This window comes from Lactuca serriola, chromosome 9, assembly GCF_051521515.1.
Source record: "Lactuca serriola cultivar US96UC23 chromosome 9, Lser_US96UC23_V15, whole genome shotgun sequence".
In the NCBI taxonomy this organism is placed as follows: Eukaryota; Viridiplantae; Streptophyta; class Magnoliopsida; order Asterales; family Asteraceae; genus Lactuca; species Lactuca serriola.
The window spans coordinates 211,499,480-211,515,687 of NC_136416.1; the positions used below are offsets into that span (position 1 = coordinate 211,499,480).

Genomic DNA, 16,208 nt, shown 5'->3' on the forward strand with positions numbered 1-16,208 from the left:
TCAAAAAAGCTGTTGTTTTAAACTTTTTTTTTTGTTTTTTTTTTTTTGTGATATAGACTATAAAAAAGATTGTTTATAATATGTAGAAATTGTTTAAATAATTCTTAAAATAACTTGTAAAAATAATTCTACATTTTATAAACAAGTTTATAAAGTTTATAAAATGTAGAATTATTTTTACAAGTTATTTTAAGAATTATTTTAACAATTTCTACATATTATAAACAATCTTTTTTATAGTCTATATCACAAAAAAAAAATTAAATAAATAATAATAAATAAATTTAAAATAGTAGCTTTTTTAACAAAATTACAAAACAATAGATTTTAACCCCAAAACAGTAGATTAAAAAAAAACGTATTTTTTTCCCAAAACCGTAGGCTACGGTTTGGGAAACCGTAGGTTAACGATAGGAAACTGTAGGTTTTAAAAAACCTACGGTTTTGTATCTTAAAAATGAAAAAATATATATATACAAAACACGAAACAGTAAACGAATTGGCGAAAGAGTAGACGAATATCGAAACCTACGGTTTCATGGGCTATATTTGGACATTTACTAATTTTTGGCTAAAAATTGCTAATCACTTCCCTAATTTGGCTAGTTTAGTAATTGCCCCTAAAAACTATGGGACTTTATTTAAAAATACTCTTATTTTAATGGTATTTTATATACAAGACATTGAGTTGCTTATTTACCTTTGGTACATTTGAAACAATAATACTTTTTAATATTTCATATGGTTCATTAATCCTTTATGACATTAACCATCTTTATATAAATCCCTAATCATAATAAAATCATGGTATACATGTATTTGGATCGATTGTAATTTTCTTGAAATATAACTAATGGTATTAATCTTACGTCATTTAAAAAAATTCTTAAAATATAACTAATGTTATGTCGACAATAAAAAGCTACGATAACGAAACCGAATCGCAATGAAAACCCTCATATCGATGTGATTGTGGAAAGGAATCTAACATTTCAATTAGTTGGGGGTAAGGATAACCCAACTCGAAGATTCAAGGGCGCCCTAATGGGAAGGTAAAGCTAACTTCTTAACTTATAATTGTCTTTGTTAATATTTTATGAACTATGTAGGATCCTAAGAAGGAATGCAAATACTTTTATTGCCTTGATCCCGAACTTCCACATGGGCATTAATTGGATGCTATGAAACGAAAATGATAAATGAAGAAATGTATTTAAAGCTTGAAGTTTTGGAAAAGGATATGGATTCATACAAAGATAAGACTGATAGTTTGGAGAAAGAAATTAGTTCATATAGGTAAAATGTTTAGAACAATTGTGTTTATTAGTTAGTGTTTTAACTTGAAAGCTTTTCTCAGTGCTTATCTAATAAGCAAACAACCTAAAGGGACAAGTTGGTTCACTCTTTTGAATGGATTTCTGCTCCTACATTTAACAGGTGTTTTGTCTTATGTCTTATATCATATCTATTTGCGGTTGAAAGTTTCTAAGAATATGTTTAAGTTCCTTTCGATCATTAAATATCATGCCAACAATTGGAATAATATCCTTCCAATTTTATGTAGGATGATGTTTTGGTACTTTGTCCACTTTGTCCTCAAAGTATATGTCTATCACAAGTTCATTCAAGAAAGAGTAAGAAAGGGTATGAGTGCTCAACATTACCTATAAACTCATCTTTAGGCTAAGATCGATTGAAACATATCATCTAATACCATTCATCATGAGTATCACCCTTGTGTTGTACTTGACTTGAGGACTGATCATATACTTAACTTTCATGTTGATCTACCTCCATTCTTAGTTACATGCTCTATGAACTCCTTATAAGAATCTCAATACTTCAACAGTCTAAGACCATTATTATTTGAGTTTGTTTGGAATACATTAATACACGTTGTGGATTATAGAATTAGGTTGTGTTTGGCAGCTAGCTTATTTTCCAAGCTTTTTTATATTGTCGTGTTTGGCAAACCCAAAAATAGCTTATAAGTTAGCTTTTTTAAAAACTACTTAGACTAACTTTTATGAGCTTTTTTAAAATTTTCTAAATATACCCCTTAATTAATTATAAAACACATTCTCTTAAATGCTCTTTTATGTAATTTTATTTATTTCAACTAGCTTTTCAGCTAGTTTTACCGAACATCATTTTTTATCAACTAGTTTTTCAGCTATCAGCTATCTTTTTATTTAACATCTAGTTTTTCAGCTAGTACGTCAAACATAACATTAACTGTTTCATGAAGAAAAACAAGAAAATAATTATGGTCTATATTGGTGAATCAACAACACCATTGTTTGTGGAATTTTACATTGTGCATGCTTCGATTTTTATTGTTAAGATTAGTGTTTCAATTTTCAAACTTCTACAAACACTAAGGCTATATTTGGTGTGCTAGTTGAAAAGCTAGTTGATAGTTGAAAAAATAACTGATAAAAATGTCGTTTGGTAAAACTAGCTGAAAATCTAGCTAAAAATATGAAATGACTTAAATGGACATTTAAAAGAATGCGTTTCTATAACTAATTAAGAGTTGTTATTGGGAAAAAAACTAGTCTAAGTAGCTTTTTAAAAGCTAGCTTATAAGCTACTTTTTGGTTTGTTAAATATGACAACTTAAAAAAACATAGTCTTTCCTACAAAGCCAATGTCGTTTACCTCCATCACTGTTGTAGAACAGTTTGGAAACATGTAGAACTTCAACAATCTCGGTAATTAGGGATGAGCAAAGGAACCGACCGGCTGGAACCGGCCCGGGAACCAAACTTGGTGGAAAATAGGAGCCGAACCGGACCGCCGATTCTACCGGTTCTTGTCATGTCTTCAAATGTTGGAACCGGTCCTCGAGACATAGCAACATACGGTTCCGGTTTTTACCGGTTCTACCAGTTTCGTTTCCTACTGGCTCCCGGTTCCAAAAATCTACAAGAATATCTTCCCGATCCCGGCCCGACCGGTTCCATCGGGTTCCAGTTCCAGCCGGTTCCCCGGTCCATATGCTCATCCCTATCGTTAATTACGCCCTATCGTTAATTACGAACTTATATGATGTGTAAAATTCCATGTCATTATTTTTATTCCGCATAATTATTTTTTGGAAAAATAGTCATGCCACGTCATGTTGAAACCAACACAAACCGGTAAAACGGGAAGAAAAAAAAACCTACATGAGACAAGAGAAAAGAGACCAAAACGGAATAAAAAGGTACTTTCATGAACTATTTCGTTTTTTCTCTTAAAAGTAAGAGATGCAATTATTATATTTTACAATACCATACACTTTGTGTCCTAATGAATTCTTTTTGATATTATACGGACTCCCCATTCATTAGATAGAGAAGATGAACAAGATTTCGTGATCCGCTCAACAAGTTAAATAAAAAAATTTATTCTTCCCCAAGTCTATAATATCTTTAATGCCCTTAAAATTAAATACCACCAAATCATTCAATTACAACAAAACTCCAAAAAGAAAAGAAAAAAAGTACACATGCCCACACTCAGGCTTCACATTAATAAAATAACAAAATCAATTCCACGACCTTAATAATTATATTTAATCTTTATTTTCCGGTGGGCTGGGATCGCCTGCATCAGGCTTCACATTATCATCAACATCCAACACGTCATCCATCATGTCATCTTCCCCAACATTAATATCTTCCACGTCATCCTCATCCTCGTTAGCATCTCCACCTGGGATCTTACGTGTCTTGGGCCCATGTTCAAGTCTATGTGTCTCAAGCTCTTTGTCCATTGTTTCTTGTAAGTTTAACGTATCATTGTTGTTTCCTCCGTTTCTTGGTTTTCTCCCGTTTTGCCACCTGTCAAGCTCTTTTTCCACATTGGCAACATACTTTTCAACAATTTGATTTTGGTATTGAGATAATTCCTCTCTCCTCATAGCCTTCCATTCTTGAAATGCCTATCAAAGAGACATAAAACTAATATGAGAAATACAGAAGATAGCAATGCACTTTGTTTTTCGCTATCAATATGAGCTTTTTGTTACATTTTGGTATTATCTATTTAAAAAACAAAATTACATTTTTGGTTGCTGAGTATAATTATTCTTGCAATTTTGGTCCCAAAAGATTTGTTCTTACAACTTTGGTCCTTTTTGAGGTTTTGTAACGTTTTTAGTCCTTGTTTTGAGTAATATGATCAAACTTTCGGATCAAAAGTGCAAAAATGAGCTATACTCGGTGAACAAAAGTAATCATTTTACAAAAACTTCAAATAAGGACCAAAACTGCAAGAGAAAACTTTTTGGGGCCAAAATGACAAATACTAGCTATACTCAGGGACCAAAAATGTAAATTATTTTAGTATCTATGTATTATGCACCTACATCCTCGCAACATTGCCTCATATTTGCATACTTTATTATTTGTATCATATAATATTAATATTTTTAGCACAAAAATATAAAATGCAGCAAGATGCTCACTTGCTCTTTCTTTTCCTCAAGTAAAGTTGAATCTTGATCAAGCGGTTTTGCAAATGAATAATAAATAGCAGGCTCTGTTTTGGTCCTGAAAAAAATAAAATCCAGCAAAAAAATATAAAATGAGCTGTTTCTATAACACAATATTTATATATTTAACCTAGAAATTCTGCAGCCAGGAATCTTCGAGTCATCCACTTGAGAAGAAACTTATCTTTGTCTCAATAAAATTGTGAATATGGATACTTTTTTGGACCAAAATTAGAAATAACCTGTAATAAGAAATTAACCAAAGTTCGAATCTTTTTAATTTAGTAAAGTTATATGAAGTTTTAACAAAAAAAAAAATTAAAATCGTATACACTGTACAAACCTTAAAAAATTGCCAAGTTTTTTTTGATGCTCACTCCACCGAAGAAACAGCAGTTCCAATTTCTTCTCCTCTGCTTTAGCAGCAACTCGTGCTCTAAGAGTCTGTAAAAATAGAGAATTAAATACATGAAATAACAACATACTTTGATTTTTTTTGTTTATTATTTTATTTTATTTTCATTTCTACTTATTATAAGTTTATAACTTTTATAACATTGTGCTTTGAATGCTTTCTTTATTAAGACATTGTAGTTTGGAAATTCTATCCAATTTATAGCAGTGAAAATTGAATTATTGTTATAAATGAGTAGATTTTTCAAAATACATTACTTTAATACGAAGAAATATAAGTAAGATTCCATTCTAAACATATAAACAGAAACCTCTTGCTATTTATTGCATAAAGACAAAAGAACCTACCAAGTCTCTTCGCCTTTTCTCTGCAATTTGCTCACGTTCTTGTTGCCTTAATCTTTCACTTTCTTCACGTGCTCTTTGCTCGGCCTATGTCAAGTGATCAAAATTACAATATAGTCCCCAGTCCTCGAGGCTAAAGCTAGGGAAGATAGAGGAGGATATGAGAAGGACAAATATGTAAATAAACTCACTCTTTTCAAAGAATCAGATCTCCTCATAAACGCCTCTGATCCAGACAGTTTCACGTCTTCTTTCCTAAATTTCTGAATATCAACAAGTAAAAACAATAAATTTAATCATGCGATAGAAACAAGATTCAAGAAAGACAAAGACAATAAATATTTATTTACCTCCAAAGTTCCAAGGAGTTGTCCCAACATTCTTCTATTCCTATTAACCAAGCTAGGGTCCTCATCTTTAGGTAACACTCTAGGAACATTCTCAAATGGAGGAACTTCAGAATCCTAATCAAATCAGAACAATATAAGCATACATCTAACAATTGTCACTTAGACTCCAAATCCATAATAAATATTTCAAATTGTACTACCTTGAATGCTCTATTAGCGCCATCCCTCCTAGCCCAGTTTGATGTCTTCCTATTGTTCTGGTTCTCAGCATTACCTCCCCATGGAGTTGCTTCTTTGTTGCTGTCGTCACCCTTTGAAGCATCCACAGCATCCTCGATGATCTCCCCTTCTTCAATCTTCACAATCCAGAAGAGTTTCACATAAAGATTAGAAAGTAGAAATCAAAACTAGTAACCACTAGAGATTCGTGTTTTACGTTTCGCGTACCTTCACAACAGTGGAAGAAAGTCGCCTCTTTGGGGCGGGTTGATCTTCTGAATCGTTCCTATCCGCCTATACGAAATAAACAGTTAATCGATAAACAAACAAGCAGTAAACGATTGATAGAGTGTGGAATGGATGAGATAATTACAGGTCTAACAAAACCACGCTGACGAGCTGGACCACCGGCGGCGAAATTACGTGGACCAGAAGCAGTCATACCTCCACGGCGGATACCTCTAGGATCACGAAGCCGCTCTGTAATCTTTACACGGAGCAATCTATCAAACATATGGTGCGCATACATGAAGAAATTAACAAACTCGCCTAGGATCTTTATACATACCTCCCATTGTTGACGGTGGAGTTCTTCGATCTCCTTCCGAAGCTCTTGTTCAGTCTTCTCGACTTGGGTGGTTCCCATCTGTGGACGTCTCTCTGTGATCTTCTTCCTCCAAGAAACCCTTGTTTCAGCGGAGCTGTACCTCTTCGCAAAACCCCTATTTTCGTTGGATGCGTTTATTCAGAATATGTTCACCCAAATTGTATTTTTCACCTCCAACAAAACATTAATTAAGTTTTGTACCCCAAAACTTTTGTAGCGTTGCAAAAAAAATAAATTAAAAAAAAAAAAAAAAAAAAACACGAAAATTTTATCCAAACCAAAATAATAATAATAAATCAACCTTTTGTTTTGAAAAACCTACAGTTTCTTAATTCCTATTAAATAAAATCTTTGAAGATATTTAGATCTAGTTTATTTAATCGTTAGAGAATGTAGTTTTTTTAGAATAACATTTTTGGAGTTTGAGATGATTAGAATTAACTTTTTTATTTTCGTAACTAACCTTATATTAGGCTAAACAGAATGTCGCTATTATGCTATGCGTATTGTAACACTTGGTTAATTGTGCTTCTCAGTTTAGACCCTTGGAGGTGGAAGGTTTTGCGGATTTGGTCCCTATGGGGCAAAATTGTTAACTTCGGTTAAGTTGGAGTACGATGGGCATACTAATGCAGGTTGATCGCGGAGCTCATACACATACGTTGGTCGTACGTGGAGTATGCTTAGCGTACGTGAGCATATTAGAAACCCTAGTTTAGGGGCTTGTACATTATATAAACCATAAGATAACATCTTTGTGTCTTGTTTAACCAACCTTCATACCCTTGAAAACCCTAATTCGTTCCTTAGCCTTTGTGTGTTGATTTTGAGCTCTTGAGAAGCTTTGGGTGGGTGTTATGCATCTTGAGGTGGTAGAAAAAGAAGCTTGAAGACTCGTTCTTTGAAGGAGGGCCTTGAGATCCAGATTTAGCACCTTCATTTCGTATCTTGTGAGGTATAAAGTTCAAAGCTTGGCATCTCATTTCATAGTTCTACTATATTAGCTAGTTTATGGTTATTTTGGTCCCTTTGGTTGGTGATTGTGAGTTAAGGTCGTTTTTTGAGCTTATCCTTGTAGATCTGGACTCATTAAGGTCTTTTTGAGTATAAAGGTGCAAACTTTATGGTGGTATTGGTCTCATGCATGTGTTAAGTCATTTATTAAGCTCTTTTGAGCTCTAAAGCCCATTAAGTCATGCATGCACGTAAAGTTGACAACTTTACGTGATAAACCACCTTAAGGAAGTCAGATATGGGTTTGGCTTGAAGTATTATTCGATTAAGAGCTGAAAATGGAAAGTTTGCCAAGTTGGTGGAGTATGTTGGGTGTACAAGCGTGTACGCTGAGCGTACAAGCTGAGTATGCCCTGCATACTCTGCAAAGTGGGCTTCGGTCGTTTGGGCTCTCAGTTTTGGGCCATGTTGGTCTTTGGTTGTCTTGGGCCATGTTGGGCCATCTGAATTCTATTATTGGACTGTTGAGATTTTATTGGACTTTCTTGGGTGAAGGCCCATGAAAGGGATTGGGTCCAATTTGGAAAATTGGGCCATATTTGGGCTTTGGGTGATTATTTTAGATTTTGGGCTATTGGACAATTGGTTTGGGCCTTAGCCTTGGGCTAAGTTCAGAAAAGGGTAAAAAGATCTTTTACCCTAATTTGGACTCTTAGTATGAGTCGGGATCCAATTATTGATTAGATGTTATTTTGTGAATGATAGCGCATAGATTTTACCGAATCTACAATCAAATATTTATCTGTGGGTTTCAGTTGTCTAAGGTGAGTCCCTTCATTGTACTATGGGTCGAAGGCACCAATGTTGGCCCATTGGCTTATTTATTATCGGAAGACCAATGGGTGGTCCTTGGCATTGTATGTAAGACCCGGAGGTGGCTCCTGGCAACTTTGTATGCAAGACCATGGTTCAGACCCTGATAGTTAAGTAGATTGTTAGTTGTAGATTATATGTTTGTTGTCTTTGTGATGCTTGCATGGAAGACCAGGAGGTGGCTCTTGGCACTTGTCTGTAAGACCCAAGGTATTGGCCCCCCAGCTTGGCAAGGAAAGACCATGATATGACTCATGGCATAATGGCAAGATTATGACCGACATATAACATTCTCTATTGTATGTATGATATGAGGTATTTTGGGGAACTCACTAAGATTTGCGCTTACATTTTGTTGTTTATGGTTTCATGTACTTCCGGTTCAAAAGGGAATGGCCCGACTTGATCGCAGTGCATACACCCATGTTTTTCCGCAACTTTGTGATTTGGAGATTGTACTCTGATAACTGTTTTATTATAAAATACTTCTAAATGTTTGAGTAAAAGATAAACGGGTGTTTTGATTATATAAAGAATGAAATTTTTACCTTGAAATTTTAGGGTGTTACACGTATGATGAGTTGGCACAAGAAGTCACACGTTACTTTCTTTTGGTTACCACCCCATGCAACGTAAGTGTGAATAATCATGGTTGTTGCTACAATGCAATACAAATGAGAGAGATTGTGACCATTACATATTTGATCGTTTGAAACAATTTTTAAAAAAAAAAACCTTTTAAATTAAATCTATAAATGCCAATAAAACTTCCACACTACAACACACCATACTTTCATTGCTTTCTCTCTATACTATAATCCTAAAAATGGGTCAAAATCCAAACGCCCCACACACACCCACTTCTCCCACCAACACATTCGCACTCAACACAACACCTCCCTAATATCCAAATTTTGAATCATCATCGAGAGGTTTCATGAATATGCTTCTCCCAACAAACTCAGCAATTCCACAATCACCCATTTTCCAACAACCATACCAACAAAACTACTTATAACAACCAAACATTTTTCAAACACCAAACCAATTTCAACAATTCCAACAATCATAATTTCAACAACTTCAAACTCAACCTTCCCAACCCCAATATCCTCACGACGATGTCGAAATGGTGCTGGAAACACAACCATAATCATCAAGAAGACAACGAAGGACAAAGGAAAAAGGGTGTAATGATTTCAACCTTTAAGCACCGCTTTTCAAGAATACAAAACCATCAATGGTGGTAAACCATTTAGTCATCAAAAAGCTTGGCATGTTATGCTATCCGGTCCAAAATGGATCCTTGATCCAAGCGTGCTTAGTCACTCGCAAAGACAATCCACCGGTTCCACCAAACGAGCAAGAACTTCGGAATCGGAAGCGGGTTTTGGAATTGATCTCAATGAAGATGATGATGATGATAACGACGCACTAGAAGAGATCACCCTTCGACGCCTAATGGGAAGGGACAAGATGAAAAAGGCGACATCTTCATCAAGAAAAGACAAAGGGAAAAAAATCGTTGAACTGAAACCAAATTCCATTCAAATGCGTTCAAAAAATCTTGATGATCATCTTGACTTTCTTTAAAAAAAATAGAGTACAAAATCGTAATCAACGACTTGAAAATGATAAACACGTTGCCTAATTCGGATCTTCCACTCGATCAACTCGAACTTTTCAACAAGCTCCAACGCAAGATGAAAGACAAGTATAAGGATTTATACATTTTAGAATTTAATGTAATTTTTAATTTAAGCGTAATATTATTTTTAATTTTATGTTTTATTTAAGTTTTTATATTATAATTTTTATTTCATTTTTAGTAATGTGCTTTTAATTTTCTTTTAAAAATCTTTTATTTTTATTGAATTTGAGTATTTAAAAAATTTAAAAAAATAAAAATATTTAATGATGTGGAGTGATGGGTATTTACTAAATAGAATAAGTATTAGTAAGAATACAATGAAACTGACGCTAAGTGATACATTTTTTAAGTACGAATGTTGTGAACCACTTTTACTTTTTATAGTCTTAAAGTGTTTAATATTTTGAGTATTAGGGGGGTGTTTGGCTTAGCTTTTCAAACCTCAAAAGTCATTTTTGGAAAAGTTACAAAAAGTCTGACTTTTTCAAAAAGTTCATTTTCCTTATGTAAAAACTTCAAAAGTTGCTTCTAAAAGTAGTTTGTCAAACATCTTTTGTTTTTTTTTTTCTTTTTTAAAAAGGACTTTTGGCTTTCAAAAGTTAAGCCAAACACCCCCTAGGATTCCAAAATTTACGTTTGTAGATTAACTTTTTTTAGAACGGTTGGTTAGTATTTGTTTGGGATAGAACCCAAGACCTCCTTGTTAATATTTCCTTGTTAGACATCTTTATGGTATCATATGTTTGGATATTTTGTCTAAGAATACTATTTTGGATGTCAAAAGGAACGAATGTTGCTTCCGATGTTGATCCGTGTTTACGTTAATTTTGTAATATTTACCATAAACTGCATCGAAAGGAAGTCATTTATTTGGAACATGTCGTGTCTGTATCAAACATAAAAAACCCGACTTCGTGTCTTTTTGTGTTCATGTTCAAATACGACACAAAAATGACATGATATTAAATGTGTTTGTCGTATTTTGTATGATTAATTATTAACTGAAAAACTAAAGGTTTGTTTTATTTTATAATTTTCATTCTTTGTCGTGTTAATCGTTTTATCGTGTTTTAATTGGGTCGTTTTCGTGTTAATAAAACAAAACATGACCTCGTGTTATGTCATGTCCTTGTTTTATAAAAATACGTCATGTTGTGTCAGCTAAAAACACGACATGACTACCCGATTTGTCTTCCATATTGTTTATTCTACTTCAAGTGTTTGGAGGCTTCCCATTGTTGTATTGATAGCAAAGAACCCAATCCGATTCTTCGAAATGTATACAATAATTTCTCTTTTGTTAAATTTTGAATATTCATAAGGGTTTCTGATTTGTTGCTTCTTATTTAAAATTAAAGGATGTGTTGGTTTAAAGATCATTTAACTGGAATTGATTTGTGGGGTTCTAAAAGTTGTTTTGTGTGTGTTGCTCCTTTTAACCAAAAACTTTGTTGGTTTACTCCATTGGTGTCATCACATGTATTGAAGTTACACTTGCAAAAAGAATAAGGCAAACTTTCCCGAACAAAGTGGTTATAAGGGAAAATGCAGACATGAGAGTGCTTGTCGGGCAAATTAAAATATCGGCTTCATCGTTGGATAAAGTCTTTATGCCTAATGTAAATGCATATACATATCTTGTTGCATGTTATGGACATGAAGGAGATATCGAGGGTTATTGAAGGTTTATTATATGTTGTTGAGTTATATTCGATATTTAGATTTATAGCTTTTAACCTTTGTATGAATTTTTCTTTCTTTTTTTTAGATGTTTTGTTAGTATTTATTATTAGTTCTAAATAGAAAGGTAAATGATAATTTTTCTTATCGAGCACTTTTATTTGGCAACCTTACGAAACAACACGTTTATATTCAAAACCAAATTTATTTAGATACTTTAAATCATTCAAAGGTTACCAAAAAGCCTCAGAGATAACATCACAAACCAAGATATGCTATCAACTCAATTCTTTATAGAAGACTCATTTTTTATGAAAAACATTTAACATGGATATAATTTTTCAGATTATATACATCATGAATATCTAATACAATGATGTAGTTAGATATGGTATTCAAACCAACTACCTAATGGTCTATCGAGTAAGGCATCGACCTAAGTCTTAGGGGTTTAGTTATCTTTTGTGTAAATACTTCAATGCTTTAGTTATCTTTAACTCAAATAGAAATAAAACCTCTACATCGATTATAATTTGTCATCTAAACTAACACGCTAAAAAGCTAGATAAATGGTTTAAGATCATTAAATAGCAACATATTTTCAAAAATCATTCCATCTAAATCACTTGGTCAATTTTGACAAGTCTATAACCTTTTTGCAACATCAACTCATATGATTCAAGGGGAACCCTAAAACTCATACTCTTTTGACTAAAAACCAAACATTTAAAAAGAAAAACCAATCAAGAAACAAGCATACAAGTAACTTTCTTGCTTTTTTTCCTTAAAAATGACTAATAAACCATAACAAAGCTACTATGTTGAATCGAAAAATAAAAGAAAAAACAAACTAAAACCCACATTTCTTTTCACCTACTCCCCTCATCAACCCTTTAAAGATGAAGAAAAACACAGTTGTAATCTTTTAAGCATTTTGTAATATCCGGATCTTGACACCCTAATAAAAACAAGACCTTTCCCTCAACTAAACGGGTCCCACAAGCTCACGAATCCACCTTCGAATCTGCTGAAATATCACCATTTTTCCCCATTTGTATGACTGGCATCAAACACTTGGGTTGTGTTCCTTTGAAAAAATCTGAAGCAGTTCTTTTCTTCACATACTACAAACATAAAAACCATCAATGAAAAATCAAATATCAAAAAGTGATATAATTATTTAAGTGAGAAACAAAAAAATAAAAAGCTTTTTTACTTACCTTACTTACATCCCTGTAAAAAGAGTTAATCTCCTCTTCTGTAAGACCTCCCTCCTCAGTAGTTTCCTCCCACCCTAATGACTTCAAAAATCTTGCCTCTTCTTCCTCAGAGTACAAAATTACATCATTGCCCAAATTGCTCTTTCCATTACTAGTTGACCGGTCAACCGTATCACCCGCACCACCCTTGGGTGCACCATCGGTCGAGTCAGACTCAGTCTGAGTCTGACTCGACTCTGTAAGCGAGTTGGTTGCCATGGATTTTTTCCTCACAAGGTTAAAAAAGTCATTTCGACTCTGAGCTTGAGGGGAGGGTCTCTTTTCAAGATTGACTGAACTACCCGTGTTTCTCAATGGGATATTAGATGTTACAGCCGAGGGTACAGCAAGAGGGCTATTTGGTAATTTGCCACCACTTGTAGGGCTTAAGGTCTCCTTTGAAATTGTACCATTTCTTTCACGAGATGGTTTAAGGACATGAAGTTTGCCAACGGTTGATGATACCTTGCTGACATCAGATTTTGCAGATAAAGGTCGAGGGGAGGGTTGACCTTGACCAACTTTTAGCTTTGACTTTTCAGAAGAGTTCATTGCCTAAAAAAGTAACCAGAGATTTTAGAACCAAGTTTTGTTGTAAAAATAATGTTACATGAAAGAAAATAGGATGTGGTACAAGTTGTACTATGATAAAAATTTGGAACATATGATTTAAAAAGTTGTACTAAATGAACATGTATTTGTCCTTGTATGTTATAGAAATAATGATGTATGGTATATAATGTTTGACTATTATGCTTTAAAGGCTTGAATCACCCAAATTGAGATGTATTATTATTATTTGGAAAAGCCATGTCATTGTCAAAACTCAAATGTAACATGACATTGTTTCTTTTTTACTTAATGGGCTTAATGATAACACAACTTAATATGGTAAACTATATATAGGTGTTTCTTTGTAAGTTAATGCAGAAAGAACAACTTAAAATAGAAAGTTAGGAAAAAAAAAAGCCCTTTTCCACTAAAGTCCTAACCTTTTACCAAAAAAAAAATAATGTTACAATGCTAAAAGAATAAAAGGTAACAATAGTTTTAAACATCAACAAGAAAGGAAAATAACACTTACCAAGGTTTTAGGCATGGAAGGAGTCACGGGAATCAATTGCCTTGATTGCTTGACTGCAAGCTCTTCAAGTCTTTGAGTTCCAACAGATAACTACAACAAACAACTAAATATAAACATGTGACCATGTAATAAAAATGAAAAGGGCATTCATGTCTTTTCCACAAACCAAATATAGTTCCAAGACAAAAAAGTACAAAAAATTTACAATTTTTGTCCCATTCAAATCAATACAACATATTATGTCATGTCATGTCAATACAACTCATTCTGTGTTGTCATGTCAAACACAGTATAACCTATTATGTCATGTCAAATACTGTATTTATATAACTCATTCTGTCTTGTCATGTCAAACACAGTATAACCTATTTTGTCATGTCATGTCAAACACACTACCTGAGGAGTAGTATGAGCTCGAGGAGGACCTTGCGCCAAAGTCTCAGCCATATTCCGGCTAGTTGCCACCACCGGAGTAGGTTGAACCATCACAGGCACCTCAGCCAAGGCGGAGGTCCACCCATCACCGCCAATCACCACCACATTACCAACCGGCAAGCTCTGAATGGCAGTGGTCAACCCCGGAGAAGGTACTCTCCCAATCTCAGAATCAGCTTGTTTTTCTTCCACCCCAAGATATGGAAAGTCTCTCTCAAATAACACCTTCCCATTGTTATGACCATTTCTTTCACCTACAAATTTCCTAGGCCATGACTCGCTTTTCTTAGCAGAAAGACTCGAATGTGAACGTCTTAATCCATCTTTCTCAAATCTACTTGGCAGAATATTAGCCAATGGATCAGAATAATCTTTGTCCCAATCACGATCACGATGATTTCTCCCAAAATTACTGTAAGAACGCCTAAAATATGAAGAAGTTGTTCGATCGGAAACAGATGTGCGACCTAAATCGTTATTTCTCAGAGATTTTGATACACGTTGATCATCTACAACACATTACAAAGTATGTCGATGAGTAAATTAACTTAAGAAAACATGAAGAATAACATCTACATTGTGGGAGAAAACATACCAGAATGCAATGAAGACGATGTGCTTAAGCTTCCATTGTTCTTTAACCATTCGGGTACGAATGTTGGCTCAGTTTTTTCCATAATTAGTACTGAACATCATAACAAGAGAATAAAAAAGACCAAATGGACATCGAAGTACAACACCATCACTATCGAAGAAAAGAACTAGAAAGACGCCATTTTTCAAGATTAAACAAAACTTAGAAGACCCTCATCTTATAACTAAGTTGAATCACCACCTTCAGAGAAAACAAACCAGTCTTATACCATCAAAGAAACGCAATTTAGAACGCGTATGAATGAATGATACTTCAATCCCATTACATAATCAAACCCTAGAGCTTAAAACATCACAGCACGCAAAAGAAAATATAAACCTAGGGTTTGTTCGTTTAATATATAGTAATGAAACAAACGTGAATAAACAAGAAATGGGTATTCCAAATTCTTGAATTACCCCCACGAAATTAAGATTAGACTAAGTTGGATTAAACGAAAACCCAAAAAAACCCTAATTCGGCCTCTGTTTTTTCGGATGTCTCAGTTCTACGATTGTATTATATGGAAATTTGGTTTTTGAATCACAAGAAAGAAACTTTGAAACGGTTGTAAACGAAGAGAATTGAGTGTGCAGAAAGAAAGACCGCTGTGATTACGCCGTGTGGGGGAAGAAGAGATTTATGTTACTGTGTGAGAGAGGGGGAGAGGGGAAGGAGAAGAAGAAAAGGATTGCGGAAGTTTTTGGTGGGGGTCTCTTTGGTGTGGGGGGTGGGGTTTGTTTTTGTGATGATGAAAATTTTTAAAAAAATAAATTTGTTACAAGTTCTTAACCCTTATTTCTAGCAATCATCATGCCTACTTTTAAACAAACTTTGAAAAGATTATCTATCTACTAAAAGTCTAAGGATTTTTTTGTGTATATCATATGTAACTTAAATTTGATAAAACAACTATGAATATATTGATATATGTGGTATGTATAGAAGCTGAACATATTGTTCTTAAATTATAATAATATCGTAAATTGACTTTCAACGAATATGAGACGGTTTGGTTCAGTTTTTAGCTAAAACTAAACCATAATTATTATAAGTGGTTAATGCATTTTTTATAACCATTAGGTATTAATTAGTATTGGTTTTGGTTAATAGTTTTTTTTGGTTAATGGTTAATATTGGTTAATCATAATTATCGAAAATAAAATAAAAAATATATTTTGCTATAAAAACTTAAAAACATAAAATATATTGTTATAAAAAAA

At 33.6% G+C, this 16,208-nt stretch overlaps 2 protein-coding genes across 2 annotated transcripts; both read right to left on the bottom strand.

Moving 5' to 3' along the window:
- Nucleotides 1-3,411: 3,411 nt before the first annotated feature.
- LOC145073521 (protein-protein interaction regulator family protein) lies at nt 3,412-6,568 on the bottom strand. The gene is made up of 10 exons (XM_079020070.1): nt 6,377-6,568; nt 6,182-6,295; nt 6,037-6,102; nt 5,790-5,945; nt 5,590-5,703; nt 5,431-5,502; nt 5,243-5,326; nt 4,824-4,924; nt 4,454-4,538; nt 3,412-3,928 (listed from the first exon to the last, which is right to left on the bottom strand). Exons 1-10 carry the CDS (start codon nt 6,452-6,454, stop codon nt 3,560-3,562), a joined length of 1,239 nt encoding a protein of 412 aa, XP_078876196.1. The 5' UTR covers nt 6,455-6,568; the 3' UTR covers nt 3,412-3,559.
- Nucleotides 6,569-12,330: 5,762 nt separating this feature from the next.
- LOC145073445 (uncharacterized) lies at nt 12,331-15,715 on the bottom strand. Its single transcript, XM_079019993.1, has 5 exons — nt 14,947-15,715; nt 14,313-14,860; nt 13,917-14,006; nt 12,794-13,387; nt 12,331-12,697 (listed from the first exon to the last, which is right to left on the bottom strand). Exons 1-5 carry the CDS (start codon nt 15,026-15,028, stop codon nt 12,578-12,580), a joined length of 1,434 nt encoding a protein of 477 aa, XP_078876119.1. The 5' UTR covers nt 15,029-15,715; the 3' UTR covers nt 12,331-12,577.
- Between the last annotated feature and the right edge of the window lie 493 nt (nt 15,716-16,208).

Bases quoted from the DNA above. Each gene is read 5' to 3' on its own strand.
- LOC145073521 (XM_079020070.1), bottom strand. From the start codon at position 6,454: ATGGGAACCACCCAAGTCGAGAAGACTGAACAAGAGCTTCGGAAGGAG. The intron at 6,296-6,376 runs GTATGTATAAAG...CTCCGTGTAAAG, and splicing joins TCCACCGTCAACAATGGGAG to ATTACAGAGCGGCTTCGTGA. The intron at 4,925-5,242 runs GTAGGTTCTTTT...CTATTTTTACAG, and splicing joins AGAAAAGGCGAAGAGACTTG to ACTCTTAGAGCACGAGTTGC.
- LOC145073445 (XM_079019993.1), bottom strand. From the start codon at position 15,028: ATGGAAAAAACTGAGCCAACATTCGTACCCGAATGGTTAAAGAACAAT. The intron at 14,007-14,312 runs GTAGTGTGTTTG...TGTTTGTTGTAG, and splicing joins GAGCTCATACTACTCCTCAG to TTATCTGTTGGAACTCAAAG. The intron at 13,388-13,916 runs GTAAGTGTTATT...TTACTTTTTTAG, and splicing joins CTTCCATGCCTAAAACCTTG to GCAATGAACTCTTCTGAAAA.